An 18,818-nucleotide genomic window follows, 5' to 3' on the forward strand; every position below is an offset into this window, starting at 1 on the left:
AGTGCATTACTGGTGCACAATCCACTCTCATCCCCCATCCAGCTATGGTAGTCTAGGATACCTCAGGGGAAAAATGACCTTGTTTCTTGAGATATGATCCTCAAGTTACAATGACTTACGGAAACATGTACTCCACAAAGTTGCTCAAGGTTTGCTTTAATGTCATGATTACAGCCAGCTGAATAAAGAGATCTATAAGGCAGCCACTAGGGTGACACTAAAAGACAGAGAGAGAGAGAGAGTGAGTGAGATACTTCGCTACATTCATATCTTGGCTTTCTTTCCAGTTCAGGAGATATACATGGCTCTCTCCCTGGATTTCCTCACCATAAGAACGCTGTGAGGAAGGCTGGGCCAAGAGACAGTAACTGGCTCAAAGTCACCCAGCTAGCTTCACAGCTGAGCCTGGATCTTGTATATCTAAGGTGCAAATCTATGCAATCATATATTTTAATTACACATGCTTGCTTAAACTTTTTGGGTGACTTTTATATTTGTGTTTCAGAACACGAGTCTAAGGTAATGATGCCCTTTGAGAAAAAACTTAATGGTCAACTTCCACCACATGAAAGGATTCTCCACATGAGGTCTCAGATAAATGAAGGGGAGGGGAAATATTTCAACAAACAGGAGACCAGGAAGGAGTTATGGCAAAAGAAACTACTGTACAGAAGCAAAGTTAACTTACTTCTTCCAGTCTCCACTTGCCGGAAATACGAACATATTCCCCTGGACGACCATTAATCCTATCAGGGAAATATGACTGAGGTAAAAATCAGCTCCTAATTATATGGACAACTTTGATAACCATACAGCATGGAAGTCATAGTGAGTAAAAGTGATATAGTATCTCAAGTAGCAAAAACTAGTGACAATGAAAATGTCAGACAAACCACAAGGGAGAAAGGCAAATGAAGAAAAGGGAAAGGAATCAATCCATGCTTTCCTCATACAGGAGACCCAGTTTTGTCAAAGGAATACTAAGCAACCCTACAGTAATAACTATACCTCTATTTTCTTCCCCAAAGTAACACTAATCACTCAGATAGCATCTTTTTTTCAAAAACAGAAGAGAGATATACATCTCTATTTTCATTCCCACAGTCATGGTGACAAGTAGGCTGCCACCATTTTACAGGTACAAATCTGGGATGGATAAAAAGTGGCTGGAATTAAACTCAAACCCTCCCCTTCCAACTCCAACAGAACACCTAAGCAGTGAGCCTGAAGAACCTGCCCAACTTCTCTACGTGTTGCTTACCTCCCTAAGAAGAAACCAATGTAGATCAGAGAAGAGAAGTGGGTAAAGAACTGGAAGGTGAAGAATCTGAATGTGAAGATCTTCTCACACTCAGTGAATGTCCTTGGCTTCTCTGGAAATAAGACCACAGACACCAAAGTTAGTTCATGTCTTACTTTGTGCTAAACTGGCTTGTTCCAAATCCCATCATGAACGTTCCTGGGGACACCTCAGGGGATTCTTTCATCCTAGGTTATTCTTTATAGCAGGAGTGCTCGTCGCACTCCAGATACTGCTGAACTACAAATCCCAGCATCCCCACGGACAATGCTCCCTAAATCTGTCAACTAGAGGAGCCCTTGTTTTCCTTCCCTGCCATTTAGCTACCAGTCCAAATATATTTCATGCATTTATGAACATAAATATGAGGTGCTGTCAAGTTGATTCTGATTTATGGCAACATATTTTCTAGGTAGACAGCACTGCAAAGTGGCATTTGAGAACTGTGCAGCTTGCCCAAGGCCACATAGGCTGGCTCTTCTGGGAGGGAAGTAGGGAATTAAACTCCCAACCCCTGCTCTTCAGCCAGGTATCTAGCTCATTGAGCTACATAGCATTAAGTTTTTCTTACCTAGATCACAGAGGAATAGAGCTACATGCCTGTTCACCTGAAAGAGAGGTGAAGCAATAACAACAACAACAACAACAACAACAACAACAACAACAACAACAACAACAATAATAATAATAATAATAATAATAATAATTCCATACATCCTGTCATGTAGAGTAACTGCAAGACAGAGAACTAGAAAATATCCATGCGCAAGTCCTTACCTTGGTCATAATGATGATGGTCAAGTAGTGCAACACAGCCCCTGTCATTACTGCCGTGGTAGAGGCTCGTTCTTGAAAGAATTCTGAGCTGGACTGAGTCAGGAAGACTGTCATCACAACCCGGTAGATGACAAGCATGTGGGCGATACCAATCAGTATGCAAATCTAGAAAGTGCATATTGATAGAATTGAAAGGCAAATACATAGGAATCTGCTTATGTGTTCAGTTTCAACTTGCTCCGAATACGTTGGTCTCACTGGCTTCCTTGAAGAAATCTGTAGGGAGGCTCACAGTTCTCCTTACCATTCTGGCCACAGCAAATGTTTGACCACCCTCTGATGATAAATCCAGCCTTTCTCCAAGATCTGAAGCTGAAAAAGGAGGGGGCATCATCTTTGCAGTCGTACTGCACTTTGGACATCCAATGCAACTGCAGAGATGATTACTGCACAGTGCTATCAATTATGAGCTCCTTTCATTCTTTCCAGCTCCAGAGAAGGCAGCTGGGTATTGCCATTATTGCACTGCCATGGCCTGAAGCATTTTGGAAGAGAAGCACCAGGTTTTTCACTGCTTTCCAAAGTCAGCCAATCTGTGTGCCCCTGATCCTGACTACTATACCCAGATGATGGTGGTATGAATGTTGTTAGAAATACTTGTCAGTCATCATAAAAACAAGTGTTCCCAGGGTATTTTGGGGAGAGGGAAGTATTTATTTATTTATTTATTTATTTATTTATTTATTTATTTATTTATTTATTTATTTATTTATTTATTTATTTATTTATTTATTTATTTATTTCATAAATAAGTAGACCATGTCTACTCATATAGCAAAGGTTGTAGAACAAAACAGCAAGTTAAAACTGTGTTATGGGGGCAATTACCTCTTTATATGACTCCAAAATGTGGTAATTACCAGATGACAATATGTTTGCAAAGAGCAAAATAGATAGTACTGACTAGAAAATGCATTTTTGAAGGATCAAGATGCTGAGAAATGTTTTTTCCCCCAATAGCAACCTAAGGCTTATAACTATACAGACAATCCAGAAATGCTTATAACATGGAGCAGATATTCTCAGAAAAAATAATAATAATCACATACCAATAGCAGAGCCAAGAGGAGCACAACAATGCTGCGGAGGTAAGAATGTTGGTACTCCCGGGGTACACGTTCTGGGTTATCAATGAGCTCTACAGCCAACTCCTCCTGGAGACAGAAATGCAGTCACGCTGATAGATCTTGATTATACTTCTGAACAATTCATAAGGTTGAGAGAAAGGTTTATCTTTCTTTGGCTAAAGAAAGGTTATGAGGGAAGAAGGTTTAAGAGCACCACTCTTCCTGGGTCAACTTTTTTACTGTCATCTGTACCCAGCAGCAACAATCATCATCACAGTCTCTGCAGATGCTAGGTGCAATCCCCCATCCCACTAACCTCACCAGCAAGGAGACAGCACAGTGACTGGAACCTTTCATTTCAATGGGTGCAGCAAAATCAGCTACTTGACAAAAATACCAGCTGGAGGAATGCTCCTGCTTGTAATGTCATGGTGAAGCAGCTGGATTTCCTCACCACAGTGGGCTTCTCTTTTCTTTAGCCTTCCCCAGATGCAAAAGGGAAAAGGAATGGCAAAATCACAGTCAAATGGCATTTCAGAAGTCAACCAAGCATCAGCTACAGGCCTCAGACACTGATTTTAGTTATTTTAGGGATCCAATGTGGCTCACAAACAGTTAAAATCAAAGGCAATTAAAATCTTATTTTTAATTTTAAAAATGTTATTTCTCTAAAAACCAAAACAATAACATTTTAAAACTGCTAATAAAAACACTTCCAAAACAATAAGAAATGCAGGGAGTCACACTGGAAACAAACAAAATAATGTACTGCTTCTTTCAACAAAGCTCACTTCTGTTTAGTTGTCCAAAGTCTGCCTAAAAAGGAAGGCCTTTGCCTGCCACTTGGAGAACAGTAGGGGCAGGCTCAACCTGAGGAAGAGCAGTCAACCACCTGGGAACAGGTGCTTATAAATCATCTCTTTCGTCCTCAACTGTACTTGTGAAAGCGGTGGGACTGCGAGAAGCCCCACACCCTTGGTTATATTAAAAATTGGACCCACTCATATAGGGAGGCATGGTCCTTCAGATATTCTGAATCTGAGCAGTACAGGAGTTTAAAGGCCATCACTGGACTCCTACTTGGGCCTGAAAATGGACAGGCAGGCAGTGAAGTTGTGACAGAGGACTGAGGTGCTGCCTGTCAACAGTCTGGCTATATCACATTGAATGTTCAATCATTCTTCAAAGGCAGCCCCCGATGGTGTATGTTGCAGTAATCCAGCAAGGCATATGTCACTATAGACAGACTGGACACCTTAAAGCAGTGGTCTCCAACCTTGGGCCTCCAGATGTTCTTGGACTGCAACTCCCAGAAGCCTTCGCCACCACCTCTACTGGCCAGGATTTCTGGGAGTTGAAGTCTAAGAACATCTGGAGGCCCAAGATTGGGGACCACTGCCTTACAGGATGGGCACCACGGATGGGACTTTCAGAAAAATCGGGCAAGACAACAACAGTAGACAAAAAAAGCGAAAATGGCAACAGGTGAGAATAAATCTTACCTCTTCTTCATCCCACCAATACAGTTTCCAGCAACTGACAACATTAGCTCTGTGCCTCTTCCACAGCTCCAAGAATACAGTGGCTATACATCCAGAGACAAAACAGAATACATGGAGGGGACAAGAAAACCATCTCAATCAACTCATGTAAGGATTCTCCATCTAGCTGCTATGTAAATGTGTGTATGACAAACACAGCAAGTCTGTATTTTAACCAGATGCACCATACAGATGTGGCCATTTATAAGGATACCCAGCCATTCCAAACAGGAGGAGGAGGTCTACTTTAGAAACAACACACTCTCTTTGAAAGTCTGAATTCTAACTTAAGTCTAAAAGGACCCACAGAGCTTTCTGAGATACAGTACTTTACGACTATCATTAGTTTTTTCTAGAATTATATTTTTCTGCCATCTGTCAGTGTTATCTTGCTCTCTTAGAATTATTACAGTTACTTGCAATAATGCCAAGGATATAACAAACTCTATACATATATAACCCACGACTTAAACTGATCCTAGTGGATTATGGTTAATTACATAGACTAATGGGCCATTACATTCATTTAACCTCCCTCCCTAAGCAGCCTTCTAGCAGAGTGATCAAGCTAGAGCACACAAAAATCATAGCCTTTTGCCTAGTAAGTTTCCAAGCCAAAATTCTTTTGCGCCATGTTATGTGTCCCCATCATTTCCATGTTTGCATAACTCAATTTATGACTTGTATTATCATGAACAGGTAGTTCCTTCAAGACCCTCCCAAAGTATTGTTTATGAAAAACTGTCCAGAAAATCCCCACTGAGTAATCTGCCTCTGAAAGGCAGTGCATGTTAACTACATCAATTTTAAATTTATACTGTATAATGTTGTTTAAACTTCAGCAATTCACTACTGTTTACAGTATTTGTCTAAATTACAGATGGGAGTATTCATATACAAATATCCCCCTATAGGTAGAGATAACGAGGGTCCAGCCCCCTGGGGCCAGACCGACCACTCACGATTCTGCCGCTGCCGTGAGCTCAACAGAGCCTTCCTGTCTCTCTGTTGCTCGCAGTGGATTAGCCACTCTGCAGCCTGGCACACAGGCTCATTATCCCGCCTTCTGCCAGGACAAGCTAATCTATCATGAGCAATGGAGCAATAGGAAGGCTCTGTGGAGCTCGCGGCACCAGTGAAATCATTATCTCCATCTGTGTGTGGGGGGGGATATTCGTATATGAATACCCCCATCTCTAATCTAAACCTGTAAGTGCAGTCCAAGGTTTGTGTAACTTGCCACAGCTAATGGACAAGGTGCTGGTGCAACACAACTGAGATGTGACTCAGGATCTTGTTAATTAGCTATGATTAGTTATGGCACATTACACTAAACCTTATGTTAGCACAGATAAGATTCTGTCTGCATTTTTAACCTTAATTGACTTCACTGATTTAGGAAGTCTTCACTCAGACTAAGCACATTCTGGTTTCCAACCATCAATGAAACCTGTACTTAAGCCAGGAGGTACTTAGTCTGAGTAAAGACTTATTGCATCAATCAAGTCAATCAAGATAAAAAAATATATATAAAGTTTTAGATAAAAATAAATGCTGTCAAAAGAGTTAACCACTAAACTGATTTAAACAAGTTGTTATAGGGTTAACATTGCTGACCATCAGACAGGAAACTGGCTGGGAGCCTCACAGCCACTTTCTCAGCAGCAGATTGGGCCACCACATTTTCTTCCTTTTTTAAAAAAAAGAATTTGAGAGGTCATATTTGGGAAGTGGTCCTCAGGATCCAAGCCAAATTGGAATTTGGCCTCCAGTCTGGGGAAGACTGCTCCCCTCTGATGTACATTAATTTTTGTTATGGAGGTTTCCGTATTCAAAACCAAATCAAATCAGTTGCTCTCCCATCAGATATTCAATCTGACCCATGAAATTTGCATAATGTTTCCTTGGGAGAGAAGGGATCTGCTCTACACTTGAGGGCTGGCCCTTGAGAATTTCTCATCAAGCCAAAGACAGATCAATTTCCACTGAAGCTTACCCCAGACAGCCATGAAGATTGCAAAGATAACGGTCCCTTCATTGTCAAGCAAATGGGTAACCTATATAGGGTAAAAGGAAAGCAGAGCAATAACAGTCAGGGCCTCAGGGGGAGCCCTGCTGCCAAAAAAAAGAAAGTCCCTGGGAGTGCTGGGGGGGGGGGGGACAAGTGTTTAGCACAGTCATCTTCACCAGAAACTTGCATTCATTGGAGATGAGTGGGGGGAATAAAACGGCCCAAGTGGTGCTGTGAATACTTTCTTCCTTTGGTCGTGGACAGTGCAGAAGCAATAAGGGCACCCCCAAGGGACAAATAAATATAGCTATTGGTGGGTGGGTGGGTGTGAGAGAGGAAGGTATTCTTACCTTGGCATACATGCAAGTATCTGAGAGTGGCCAAAATGGGCACTTCTGGTCACAAAGGGGACACATGATGGTAGTGTTGGCTGCACAGATCTCTTTGCTAGATCAGGAAGGACAGCAAAGTGCACACCATTAATCCTACTCAACCAAAAGACAAAGGAAGTGCTGGAAGCAGAGTAAATATGCTCACAGGCAGGCAGACACCCACCCCAACAACCACATCTACTGCCTCCCCACCACCGAAATCTCTACCTTTACCTTCCAGTCTACCTTGTGAGTGGACCATCTTATCGTATAAGGATGTGCACTGCCCCACTTACTGGGTCTGTACACAGATTGATGCCCAACACACATTGTATTATTTTGAAGGCACTTGGACCTGATCCTCGTATGGGTGATGGCGTTGTGTGTTGCTGGTTCTCTGTGAGTAGCCCCCTTCTCACGAATGGGAAAGCAAAACAGGCCACGCCATGCACTGAATGGCAAAAGGCAGGACCGAAGGGGTTCCAGCCAAGGCAGTGGCAGTTACAGAGCAGGGTGCTCTATTTATCTTTATTTCTCCCCTTCTTTTTTTCTATCTGCCAGGAGAAAGCCCCGAGTCACCTCCTAAGGCTATGCCAGGGAAGAGAGTGAAGAAAAGGCTTTAAAAATCAGTGGGCATGCTCCTTTTGGACTCCTTTTTAGGAAGGCAATGCGGGGATCCTGTTTTCTTCTAACCTTTCTATCTTTCGCTTCCACCTGGGTCTGAAATAAATAGTACTGTGGCCACAGTATAGACTTCAGTGATTTATTTTGTGATTGGAAACACAAGGAAGATTCATTTCTAAAGGAAAGAACATACATTTTCTTTTCTGTTGCCAGCAACTGATGGTTTTCCTTAGTTTTTTTCTTTTTCTCCACATCTAATCACAATGCATGAATGCTAAACTTAACATGTGGGATCCATGGCAGAGGGTGCCACTTCACCCTGTTAACGTTCCGGGCTCTTGGCTCCATCTTATGCTGTCACCCCGAAAATGCACAAATACCTCCGATTTTATTCCTATTTATACATTTGGCTCCAAAACAGTGCACATCCCCAATACCAAGCAAAAGCGTAGCCTTGGATCTGCAGCAACTTAACACGACAGTAGGAATTGCCGAGCAGCTGGATTTCAGCCCAGAGTTTACTCAACTTTGTTTCCAACTTTTTAGTGCTCCAATAAAGCTGTAATTCTGCTTGGACAGATGGATCACCGGCCTACTTTTTTACTTTATTGTTGCTGCTGCTGCTGTTGTTGAAAACACCAAGAATAAGCCACCTGGGGCAAAGTGTACTGACAAAAGAAGACGTATTTCCATGAGGAAGATGTCATACCATATCATCCAGCTACCGGATATGGCTCCCAATCTGGCTTTCACTGAGCATTCTACCTAGTGTAACCCCTAACTTTTATCTTGTATTTTGCTGACCTTTAGACAGTGTCTCTCTCACTATGTATTTCTTGCCCAACCCTCAAAAAAAGCCAACTGTTCACATCACCCAAGGCAATGGATAGATTTACCAGGGGGTGGGGGGCAGACAGCCTTTGCTCTGCATATAGAGAAGAGACAGTAAAATTTAACGCCTGTCTCTTGAATGAAATTGCTAGTTCCTGTTACCTTGTCAGCAGTCTGTATTAAGGAACAATGGGCATAATCCCCATCACCAATATTTCATCCCATCATACCTGCTGAACCTGAAAGCTTGCCTTATTTGTGAATCATTATTTTTTTTGTGATCCCCCATAAAACTATGAGCCATGAATTAAATGAAACAGCTACAGCAAGGAGATCGGAACCACATTTTGATTTTTATATTTAAAAAGGGGGGGGGGAATGTTTTAGCTCTCTAGATAGGAGGGGATTGTGAGAGTTGTAGACCAAACCGTGTGGAGGGCCAGAAGTTCGCATGCCCTCATTTTTATCTTGCCTTCATGGCTTCAGGACAGGGTATGTGTGCCTCCCTGCTGCTGTTAAATCAGGCACAGACCCAAAAGCATGCCTGCTTAATTTCAGCAAGGTTGCTAGTTCATTCTTTGGCAAAAGGCAGATGGACGATCCTGCTGAAATCTCATAAGCAGGAACAGCAAGCAGTTTTGCAAACTGCTCACATACAAGCCTCATAAACAATAGAACAGTTATATGAGGGACAGATCAGGCGGAGTAACCTGAAAAGCATTTATTTTTATGGCACAAGATTACTTTGTTTTGTAGGTTGCTATGCTTTTCAGAGTCGTACCATTCTTTCACCACAGTATGTAAACAGTCACGTATGTCTTGCACATCCCTCACAAACTGACTGAGTAAAGTTTATTTTGAAAGTATGGTTACTCACCTGATCTGACTGCTACTGAAGTTGAGGAACCCATACACGAAAAGAATAACGCCTGGCACAGCTGCTATGAACAGGATCCGAGTGTACCAACCCAGCCATGCAAAATAAAGAGCAATTTTCTCCCCAAAATATTCCCTGAAAAGGGAAACACTAAAAGTGAAAATGATTCTCCAGAGAGCAAGCCTTTCCTAGAATCATCCCATTCCCAGCTGAAACAGACTGCTGGATTTGTCAAGCAAGGTGATACAGTATTACGAACATATCTCAGCAAATGTTTGTACCATCCTTTTGTTCTTCACGGGAGATTATGTAACTTTCAGAGCTTGGAAAAGTTGGGGTAGGCTGGGGTAGGACTACAACTCCCAGAATTCCTCTGGCCCTTCTGGTTCCAACACAGCTGAGAGGCCCTGCAGCTGTAACTCACCTTTTTAAAAAACATGTTAATGTCATTCACACATCAATTCATGTAATCCATTCATCCACGTTGTCCCCCAAAGTAGTTTTTCAACCCCCGCCAACTTCTGAAAGTTTGTTCCAATTCAGAGAAGGAATAAATTAGCAATGACAATTTTTTTTTTCCTTCAAGATTTGATCTTGAGAATTATATTGGCTAATAGTATGAAACACTTCCTGTGTTGGATTTGTGGATCACTGTTGGGATAAGAATTTTTGCTTGATATTTCTCCTACCTGATTTCCTCAATGGGTTGTTCACAAAGTATGTCTCTCCACCGAGCCCAGTTTATTTTCAGAAATCTGCCCAGATTTTCTCTCTGGATGTTATAAGAAAGGTTACAAATGTTACAACCCTTAACAGACTATATATTCCAAAAACCATTTCTCCTGGCCTGAGCACCAAGAAGGGGCTGTTGAGGAGAAATACTAGTGTGTATACCACGCCATATGTTATCATTTACAACTTTATTTTCTGTTCCATTTAGTTTAGCCTCCTCCCATGACCCCCTGAATGGAGGGTTCCTTCCTGGCTCAAAGATCAGCTTTTAATGGGAAAGTAGGGAAAGACAGGCTCCAACTTCCTACCACTTCTAGTTTTGACCCTCTGAGATCTTTCTTACCTCATGTAAAGGAAATGCTGTTTCAAAGACTTTCTTCTTTACCAAGTCTGGAAATTTCTCTAAGAGCAAAGCAGAAATGGAAAAGATCAAGACAAAAAGACGCAGCGCTTCCAACCCTCTTTTAAAGCTTTAACACCCAAGGCCTGGTTTAAACTGGACACTGGCTTTCCAGCTAGCCTAAAATGATGCAGTAAAAGCGAAGCTCTCACAGCAATATCTGCATCTCTGAAGGGGAACAGGTCAATGGTACACAACTGTGAATTAAAGGTGGCTCTTCCCTGGTTTATTCCTTCACTTATTCCAAGCAGTTTTAGCTTGATATCTACTGTGTGAGATCAGTCCAGGTCTTCAAAAATTTAATCTTCTGAATTACAATTCCCAAGATTCTTCAGCTAGTATGTGCACAAACACGCATTACTTTACTATTACTGTATACCAGATCCACTAGTTACTGGTTATGCTTCTCGATGCAACTCAAGTACCGATCAGTACAGTACATCTAAAGCCCCAAATGGGGATTTGGGGCGAAAGAAGGCTGAGGAAGAACCAGTGGCCATCTGCATGTTGTTGCCCTATTCTGTTCCATCAGTCTGGACAATTAGCTATGTTATCTAGGGCTAAGAAGAGCCCGTAGCATCAGCAGAGTGTCAGACTTGGGAATTATGCCTTAAACATGATGGCACATTCCTATACAATTTAATTAGGCTCGCCCTCTGCATTCATTTGGAGAGGCTTTCCTACATTCCCTGCCTTTAGGTGAATTGGAAGGAAAAGGACAACATTCTAGAGCAGTGCAAGAAGATGTAAGAGTTTATATGAATTTAACCATTTAAATGTACTGTAAGTACTTTCTGTGCATAGCTTTTAGAAGTATATTGTGAATTGGGCAGTTCAGAGTGGAAATCTGAACCAGGGCTTTTCAAGCACAAACTTCCCACTGCAGCCCATCTACCTCATATGCCCATTTCAAAATAAATACAGAACCAAATAACAACAACAAAACTCACAACAAATGCAAGGACCTGGACACAGTGAATGTCTTTCTAAGCAAGATTTGTATAAGAAAACTGCTTTCATGTCCAGACTTGTACTTGCAGGATGGCTACTGGAAATCACTAGGGAAAAGTTTGCTGACTTTATTTCATTTGCATACCACCTTTCTCCTGGTGAAGGGACCTAAGTAGCTCACAAGCAGCTAAAAACACAAAGGCAGTTAAAGCCATAGTAAGTTAGAAGATTAAGCATAAATTAAATATAGAATATTTAAAGGACCAGTAATTTAAAAAAAAGTTTTAAAACATTTTACAAATACATCCTGTAAATTCAGTAAGCATACACAGCATTCCACAGTATGACTCTTTATTGTGGAGTCTCACTGCATTATATAAATAAATAATCTTTTCATACCCTTCGTACTAGGAATTTCTGTGTTCCTCAGGATAAAACTGACAATACGTATCCTAAAACATACAAGAACTGAGTATGAGACATTAAAGAAAGGATTCTTTAAGGGTAGGAAACAATAAGAACAAATTTTTTCATCTATGTCATGAAAGGATTGCTCATTAGTATGTAGATATTAAAAGTATAGGTCCTTTGAAGAGCTGCAACCCAATTTTTTCTGCCCATGCAATGGAAGAAAAGGAAGAACTTGCACAACTAGCAAGGATGGGATGAGCGTTAATGTCCCACAGAAAGTCTATGGCCTTTGAAGGAATTCATCTACAGCAGGGATGGACAAGCTCATGGGTCTGGAGGCCATTTTTCCAGGCTCAGGAGCATCATGAGTCTCTTTAAGTTCAACCACAAACGAACAGAAAGTCTCTGCTGATTAGAAAAAATAAAATAATTAAGTTCGATAAATCCGAATTTATTAAAACAAGAAAGAGGAGGGACATATCTTGTTTTGCAGAACTGTACCCCCTGGAGGCATATTTGTTTTAAAAAAATACTTTTAAAATTGAGGGGAAGGAAAGGGGCTGATTTAAGGCAAGCAGGGGAGGCTGAAAGATCTATGTCTAGCATCATAGTCAAGGAAGAACCACAATAGTTTGGCTCCCTTGAAAACTTGGAGCTGTCCTTCCTGAATGTTCATATTTTGCAAAGAGCAAGAGTCTAGCTCCCTTTCCTTATGTCTCTTTAAATAAAAGAATGCAGGCAGCTTTCTCCAGCTTCCTTCTCCCAGCTTCTAGCATTCTGGCTAGCAAGTGCAAAGGCATTGTTGTGATTAACAGAAACTAGCACATCTGGCTTTAAATTTATAGCCAACCTGAACACCTTTCAACAAAGTACACAATTTATGAGACTTCTGGTGTTTTACACATGTTTCCAAAACCAGTATGTCCTTATCTTCCCCATCCAGCTACAAGATTTTAAATAAAATGTGCATTTACAACACTTCTCTTCATGATGATACCGACCAATTTCCCCTTATCATTTACAGTTGTGGAGAGTGAGACTTTTTGAACCATGTGGTTAGTGGCTCCACACAAATTCTAAGCTATGTGACTGCAGCTGCTACATTTAAAGTGGATTTTGAAAAAGGTTTAAAACACAGCACCAGAAAGTTTGGGAAGTGGGGGATGAGATTGTCTTCTTACCTTGTTGTTGAAACATGCGCTCCGGGATATTCAGCTAGCTGAGGTGCACACAGAACGTCTGGTTCATTATCAGGATTACTCAGAAGCCACTGGTATTTTCGGAAGAAACCACTTGGGGCATGAATTCCATGAAAGACTTTTTTATCCTCAATTGTCTAAGAATTAGACATAACAAGGAGACTAAAGCAGAATAAAGTAAAGAGAATCATTCTACATTAACTGGGAGAAGGACTGGACAGAAAACTTCCTGTTGAGGGAACCACATGCCCCAGGGCAGCCCTGGAGACCTTGTGGTCTTCTGAAGTTCTCGGACTGCTCAAAAGTTCTGGCCAGCACACTTAGGGAGCCAACCAGAGCTGTAGTCTAACAATTTCTGCAGGACTGCCCTTTGCTCACCCTGGCATTGGGGAAATAAGGAGAGGGCTCTTCCTCATCTCCACCTTCCACAATCCCTTCAAATCTGCTCCAGTGGGTGGGGAAGGAGCAAATTGGAGGCAAAGAGAAGTCCTGTTGAGTTCAGGAGACTTCTGCTCACATAACATTGTCTCCAACCAAGAACCAAATAATAATCAGGCATGTGTGACAATCCTATATTTCAATTTAGTTAGAATCCTTTTGGTTAATTATACCATCATTGCAGTGGACCCTCGACTTACAGACGGCTCGACTTACAGACTTTTCGAGTTACAGACTTCTCTGGCCACAAAATTTAGGTTCAAATTGCAGCCAGAGAATCGACCTACAGACCAGAAAAAAACCAAAATGGAACAAAAACGGCCAGTTACAGGATTAATCGGTTTTCAATGCATTGTAGGTCAATGGAGACTCGACCTACAGACTTTTTGACCTGCAGCCACCGTTCCAATACAGATTAATTCCGTAAGTAGAGGGTCCACTGTAGTTAAATGATATGAACTGCAGTGGCAAGCTACCACTAGTTAATAAGCTGTTGCTTGAATTGTAACACAACTCATGGAACTGATGCCACTTGGATCCCTTATTGCGCAACTTGTTAAGTAGCAGCAATTCACTGATGAAATTGACATTGCACTGAGGTCAGTCGAACTAATCAGAAGGATTCTGGCTGAATATCTGGCTGATATCTGAAAAAGATGGGTAGTCTAGGAGCAACCAAATGTCCACTGGATGGAAAATGTTTTGCAATATTTAATTTTTGATTGTCATAGTTTCACAACTGCCAGTTGCAAAAGTGATGCATTAGTGCTCTCAAGGAAGGGCCTGTTCCTTAAGACACATGCTAAACTATATCCTCCATGCATCATGCTGAGAAAGGCCATCAACACTCACCCCCATCCCCATCTGGCAGCCAAGGAGGAACCCAAGTACCTATTGCCAGTTTTGTGCGGGGCTTCATCATTCTCACCTTGATAATGAACCCTTTCCTGTGCAGTTCTTCCAGAAACCTCCTCTTCTTTTGACCCTTCTCACTGTATGGGCTGTGATTGTCACTGACTAGGACAAAATCCCATTTGGTTGGGAACTGTTGAGGAAAAACAACCAAGAGAATTTGCTGGCAGGTTGTCATCAATAAAATCTCTCCTTTTCACAGATATACATACATTGCATATATACACAAACTTTCCCTTTTAGGCTACATTAGAAAAACACCTGATAAAAGACAAAAATGGGAGGGACCTAACAGAAACAGAAGACATCAAGAAGAGGTGGCAAGAATACACAGAGGAATTATTTCAGAAAGATTTGGATATCCCGGACAACCCAGACAATGTAGTTGCTGACCTTGAGCCAGACATCCTGGAGAGTGAAGTCAAGTGGGCCTTAGAAAGCCTGGCTAACAACAAGGCCAGTGGAGGTGATGACATTCCAGTTGAACTATTTAAAATCTTAAAAGATGATGCTGTTAAGGGGCTACATTCAATATGCCAGCAAGTTTGGAAAACTCCACAGTGGCCAGAGGACTGGAAAAGATCGGTCTACATCCCAAACCCAAAGAAAGGCAGTGCCAAAGAATGCTCCAACTACCATACAATTGCACTCATTTCCCACGCTAGCAAGGTTATGCTCAAAATCCTACAAGGTAGGCTTCAGCAGTATGTGGACCGAGAACTCCCAGAAGTACAAGCTGGATTCTGAAGAGGCAGAGGAACTAGAGACCAAATTGCTAACATGCGCTGGATTATGGAGAAAGCCAGAGAGTTCCAGAAAAATATCTACTTCTGCTTCATTGACTATGCAAAAGCCTTTGACTGTGTGGACCACAGCAAACTATGGCAAGTCCTTAAAGAAATGGGAGTGCCTGACCACCTTATCTATCTACAGTACTGAGAAACCTATATGTGGGACAGGAAGCAACAGTTAGAACTGGATATGGAACAACTGATTGGTTCAAAATTGGGAAAGGAGTACGACAAGGCTGTACATTGTCCCCCTGCTTATTCAACTTATATGCAGAATACATCATGCAGAAGGTTGGACTGGAGGAATCTCAAACTGGAATTAAGATTGCCGGAAGAAATATCAACAACCTCCGATGTGCAGATGATACCACTCTGATAGCAGAAAGTGAGGAGGAATTAAGGAACCTTGTAATGAGGGCGAAAGAGGAGAGTGCAAAAAACGGCCTGAAACTCAACATAAAAAAAACTAAGATCATGGCCACTGGTCCATCACCTCCTGGGAAACAGAAGAGGAAGATATGGAGGCAGTGACAGATTTTATTTTCTTGGGCTCCATGATCACTGCAGATGGAGTGAAATTAAAAGGCACCTTCTTCTTGGGAGGAAAGTGATGACAAACCTTGACAGCATCTTAAAAAGCAGAGACATCACCTTGCCAACAAAAGTCCGAATAGTCAAAGCTATGGTTTTTCCTGTCGTGATGTATGGAAGTGAGAATTGGACCATGAAGAAAGCTGACCGCCAAAGAATTGATGCCTTTGAATTGTGGTGCTGGAGGAGGCTCTTGAGAATCCCCTGGACTGCAAGGAGAACAAACCTATTCATTCCGAAGGAAATCAACCCTGAGTGTTCACTGGAAGGACAGATCCTGAAGCTGAGACTCCAGTACTTTGGCCATCTCATGAGAAGAGAAGACTCCCTGGGAAAGGCCCTGATGTTGGGAAAGTGTGAAGGCAAGAGAAGAAGGGGACAACAGAGGATGAGATGGCTGGACAGTGTCATAGAAGTGACCAACATGAATTTGACACAACTATGGGAGGCAGTGGAAGACAGGAGGGCCTGGCGTGCTTTGGTCCATGGGGTCACGAAGAGTCGGACACGACTAAATGAAACGGCAAGAAAAACACCTCCCACCCTCATCCCACAACAACCACTTTTAGGGTACTTTCCACCCAGGAGGCAGGAAAGAGCTTGCTCCAGTGAGACTGTCCTGCCTTTATCCCAAAGAGCTCTTCTAGAACTTAGAAAAGTTACTGTCTTTGATGCACATGCGCAAACAGTATAGAGACAAGGTTCTCCACCTGACCTCTTTCTTTCTATACTGTTTGCACATGCTTGTGACTTAATGGCCTTCTAGATCTCTCCCAACTTCTTTACACAGAAGATTTATACAATAATCCATTCTCCTCCCCTTTACTATATGTATGGCTTTTTTTAAACAGTCATTTGAATGGTCCTGTTTTTCAAATTCCATTTAGCTATATTTTATAACAATCAAGTTTCCCCACCACAGGTTTAATCTTGCTCTTACTGAACTATTCTCTTTATTAAACTAAACACTCACACACACTTTGGAATTGACTGTACTTCTGGCGGTGGGGGGGAGGTGTCGGCAAACAATTTCTATTGTTTCTTGCATTGTTCTCTTTTTCATAAAATTTATCCTATGACAATGCAACTGAATACATGATCCTATTAAGTTACATTTGTCTTAATCCCAAAATGAGTATCTGATCACACAACCTGAATATTTTAAATTGGTCCTTTCCCTCAGTGTAGGCAAAGGTGCCAATAGTTTCCCCTCAAATAACTTCCTTTTTTTTTGCACTCATTTCATTTCTCAAGTTTCTCCACTGTTCTTCTCCGAATGGAGCAATTTATTTGTGGGTTTTAATGGCCCAGTGTCTTCAGTTGTATAATGCTTTCCACAGTATTCCCTGTGTAAAAAGGTTGCCCCTTTCATTCAGTTAGGATTTTCTCCATATTAGGCTGATGGGTGTGTGTGTGGAATGATGAGATTGCCAGCTACTTGCTCCACAATCTTTCTTAATCTTACTTTTTTCATTCTTTGTACTGCTTCTATTATTTTAACACTACACTTTACCCTCTCATATAATTCTAATATCTCTTACAGAGTCAAGAACTATTCCACACAAGTAGACCTTGTCAAAACAACTGTAATTTTCAGCTACAACCGTCTGCCCATCACCTGTCTCTCACCACTTTCACCACTGTCAGGCTTCAAAACTGTTTATAACATTCTACTCTTATTACTTGTTGTTGTTGTTGCTATTAGTATGTGTCGTGGAGACGTTCAGGATTACAATACATACAATTTCCAATTCTTTCAGGAAGGTGTGGGAAGAGATATTGTAACTTACTCATTTAAATATACCACACATGCAAATAGTTCTTATTTCTAACCACAAGGTGTGATTAACAAATATACACACAAACACCATTCTGCTAAAGTAATAAAACTACTTTCAATTATGTGACTAGTCAATGATTTCAGAGCATATGATGTTACTTCACTGTTAATCAAACCTGCTTAGTTTAAAGAGCAGCCTACCTAGGAAATACTGTACATAAAAAGCAGAAATCACATAAACAACTATATAAGCAATATTCAGTTACAAACATTCTACAAAGTTATAATTAAAATCCCAGATTAATTTATGCAGAGCATATAACATTTTATATATTTTCCCAAGTAAATATATTTAAGTCCAAAATTTTACTAGCATTTTCTGTATGAATAAATATCACACATACTTTTAGCTTATGTTTCTTCCTATCCCCTATAAGCTTCATAATTTCTGGTTTTTGCCACCAGTCCTCCTCCTCCTGCAGCTGCTTAGAGGAAATTCATCATCAGGGAATGAGAGTGTGTTCACAGGCTTAATTACAAGACTACTCCAACTAACCTTGGGGGTGGGGGTGGGGGTGGGGGTGGGGGAGGGAGGTACTCTTACATGTGAACCTGAGCACCTGTTAAGGTCTTCAACACAGACTCTGTTCCTAAATCTCATCACTGGAGGTAAGATAATTTTCCATATATATAGCAGTGTCAGTTTTTACTGCTAACTATGGAATAAGAGCCTTCAAAAAGAGTTCAAATAAATTATTTCTGGCCTTTAAAAAAGCTTTAAAATGCATCTGTTAATATAAGTTATGTTTAGATGGTGTAAGTTGATATGAAAGCAAGATATAAACACTACTTAGAAGCTGCATTAAAAAACAAACATCCTGAGTTCAATTCAAGTAACTGATATGGCAAATTTAACAATTCTGTCTCTTGAATGACTTTAGTGGCATGTTGGCATGCTGGTATATATTCAGATTAAATGAACTGAAATATTATATAGATGGGCTAGTTCAGGAATTTGCATAGAAGATACTACTGAAGACTTACTGTAGTGAACAGAATTACATAAACAGAACGGATGTTATATATTCAGCAATGAGGATAGCAGTCTTTCACTGTATAGCTGAGAAAATACTAGCCATTCTACATAAAAGAGC

General features: G+C 41.1%; 1 protein-coding gene across 2 annotated transcripts in view; it reads right to left on the minus strand.

Annotated features, from left to right (window-relative positions):
* Positions 1 to 18,818, minus strand: part of ANO9 (anoctamin 9) — a 48,895-nt gene that overhangs the window by 14,357 nt on the left and 15,720 nt on the right. The window contains exons 3-18 of one of the 2 annotated variants that reach the window (XM_078383589.1): positions 18,069 to 18,146; positions 14,519 to 14,635; positions 13,135 to 13,289; positions 11,942 to 11,994; positions 10,535 to 10,593; positions 10,149 to 10,231; positions 9,460 to 9,594; positions 7,107 to 7,203; positions 6,742 to 6,802; positions 4,707 to 4,789; positions 3,187 to 3,291; positions 2,078 to 2,242; positions 1,872 to 1,908; positions 1,262 to 1,373; positions 689 to 746; positions 120 to 217 (exon numbers count right to left, since the gene is read on the minus strand). In XM_078383589.1, the coding sequence (XP_078239715.1) occupies positions 120 to 217; positions 689 to 746; positions 1,262 to 1,373; positions 1,872 to 1,908; positions 2,078 to 2,242; positions 3,187 to 3,291; positions 4,707 to 4,789; positions 6,742 to 6,802; positions 7,107 to 7,203; positions 9,460 to 9,594; positions 10,149 to 10,231; positions 10,535 to 10,593; positions 11,942 to 11,994; positions 13,135 to 13,289; positions 14,519 to 14,635; positions 18,069 to 18,146 (1,496 nt within the window). The remainder of the gene's footprint in view (positions 1 to 119; positions 218 to 688; positions 747 to 1,261; positions 1,374 to 1,871; positions 1,909 to 2,077; positions 2,243 to 3,186; positions 3,292 to 4,706; positions 4,790 to 6,741; positions 6,803 to 7,106; positions 7,204 to 9,459; positions 9,595 to 10,148; positions 10,232 to 10,534; positions 10,594 to 11,941; positions 11,995 to 13,134; positions 13,290 to 14,518; positions 14,636 to 18,068; positions 18,147 to 18,818) is intronic. The other variant, XM_020784191.3, reaches the window with a different exon arrangement.

This window comes from Pogona vitticeps, chromosome 1 (assembly GCF_051106095.1).
Source record: "Pogona vitticeps strain Pit_001003342236 chromosome 1, PviZW2.1, whole genome shotgun sequence".
Classification (NCBI taxonomy): Eukaryota; Metazoa; Chordata; class Lepidosauria; order Squamata; family Agamidae; genus Pogona; species Pogona vitticeps.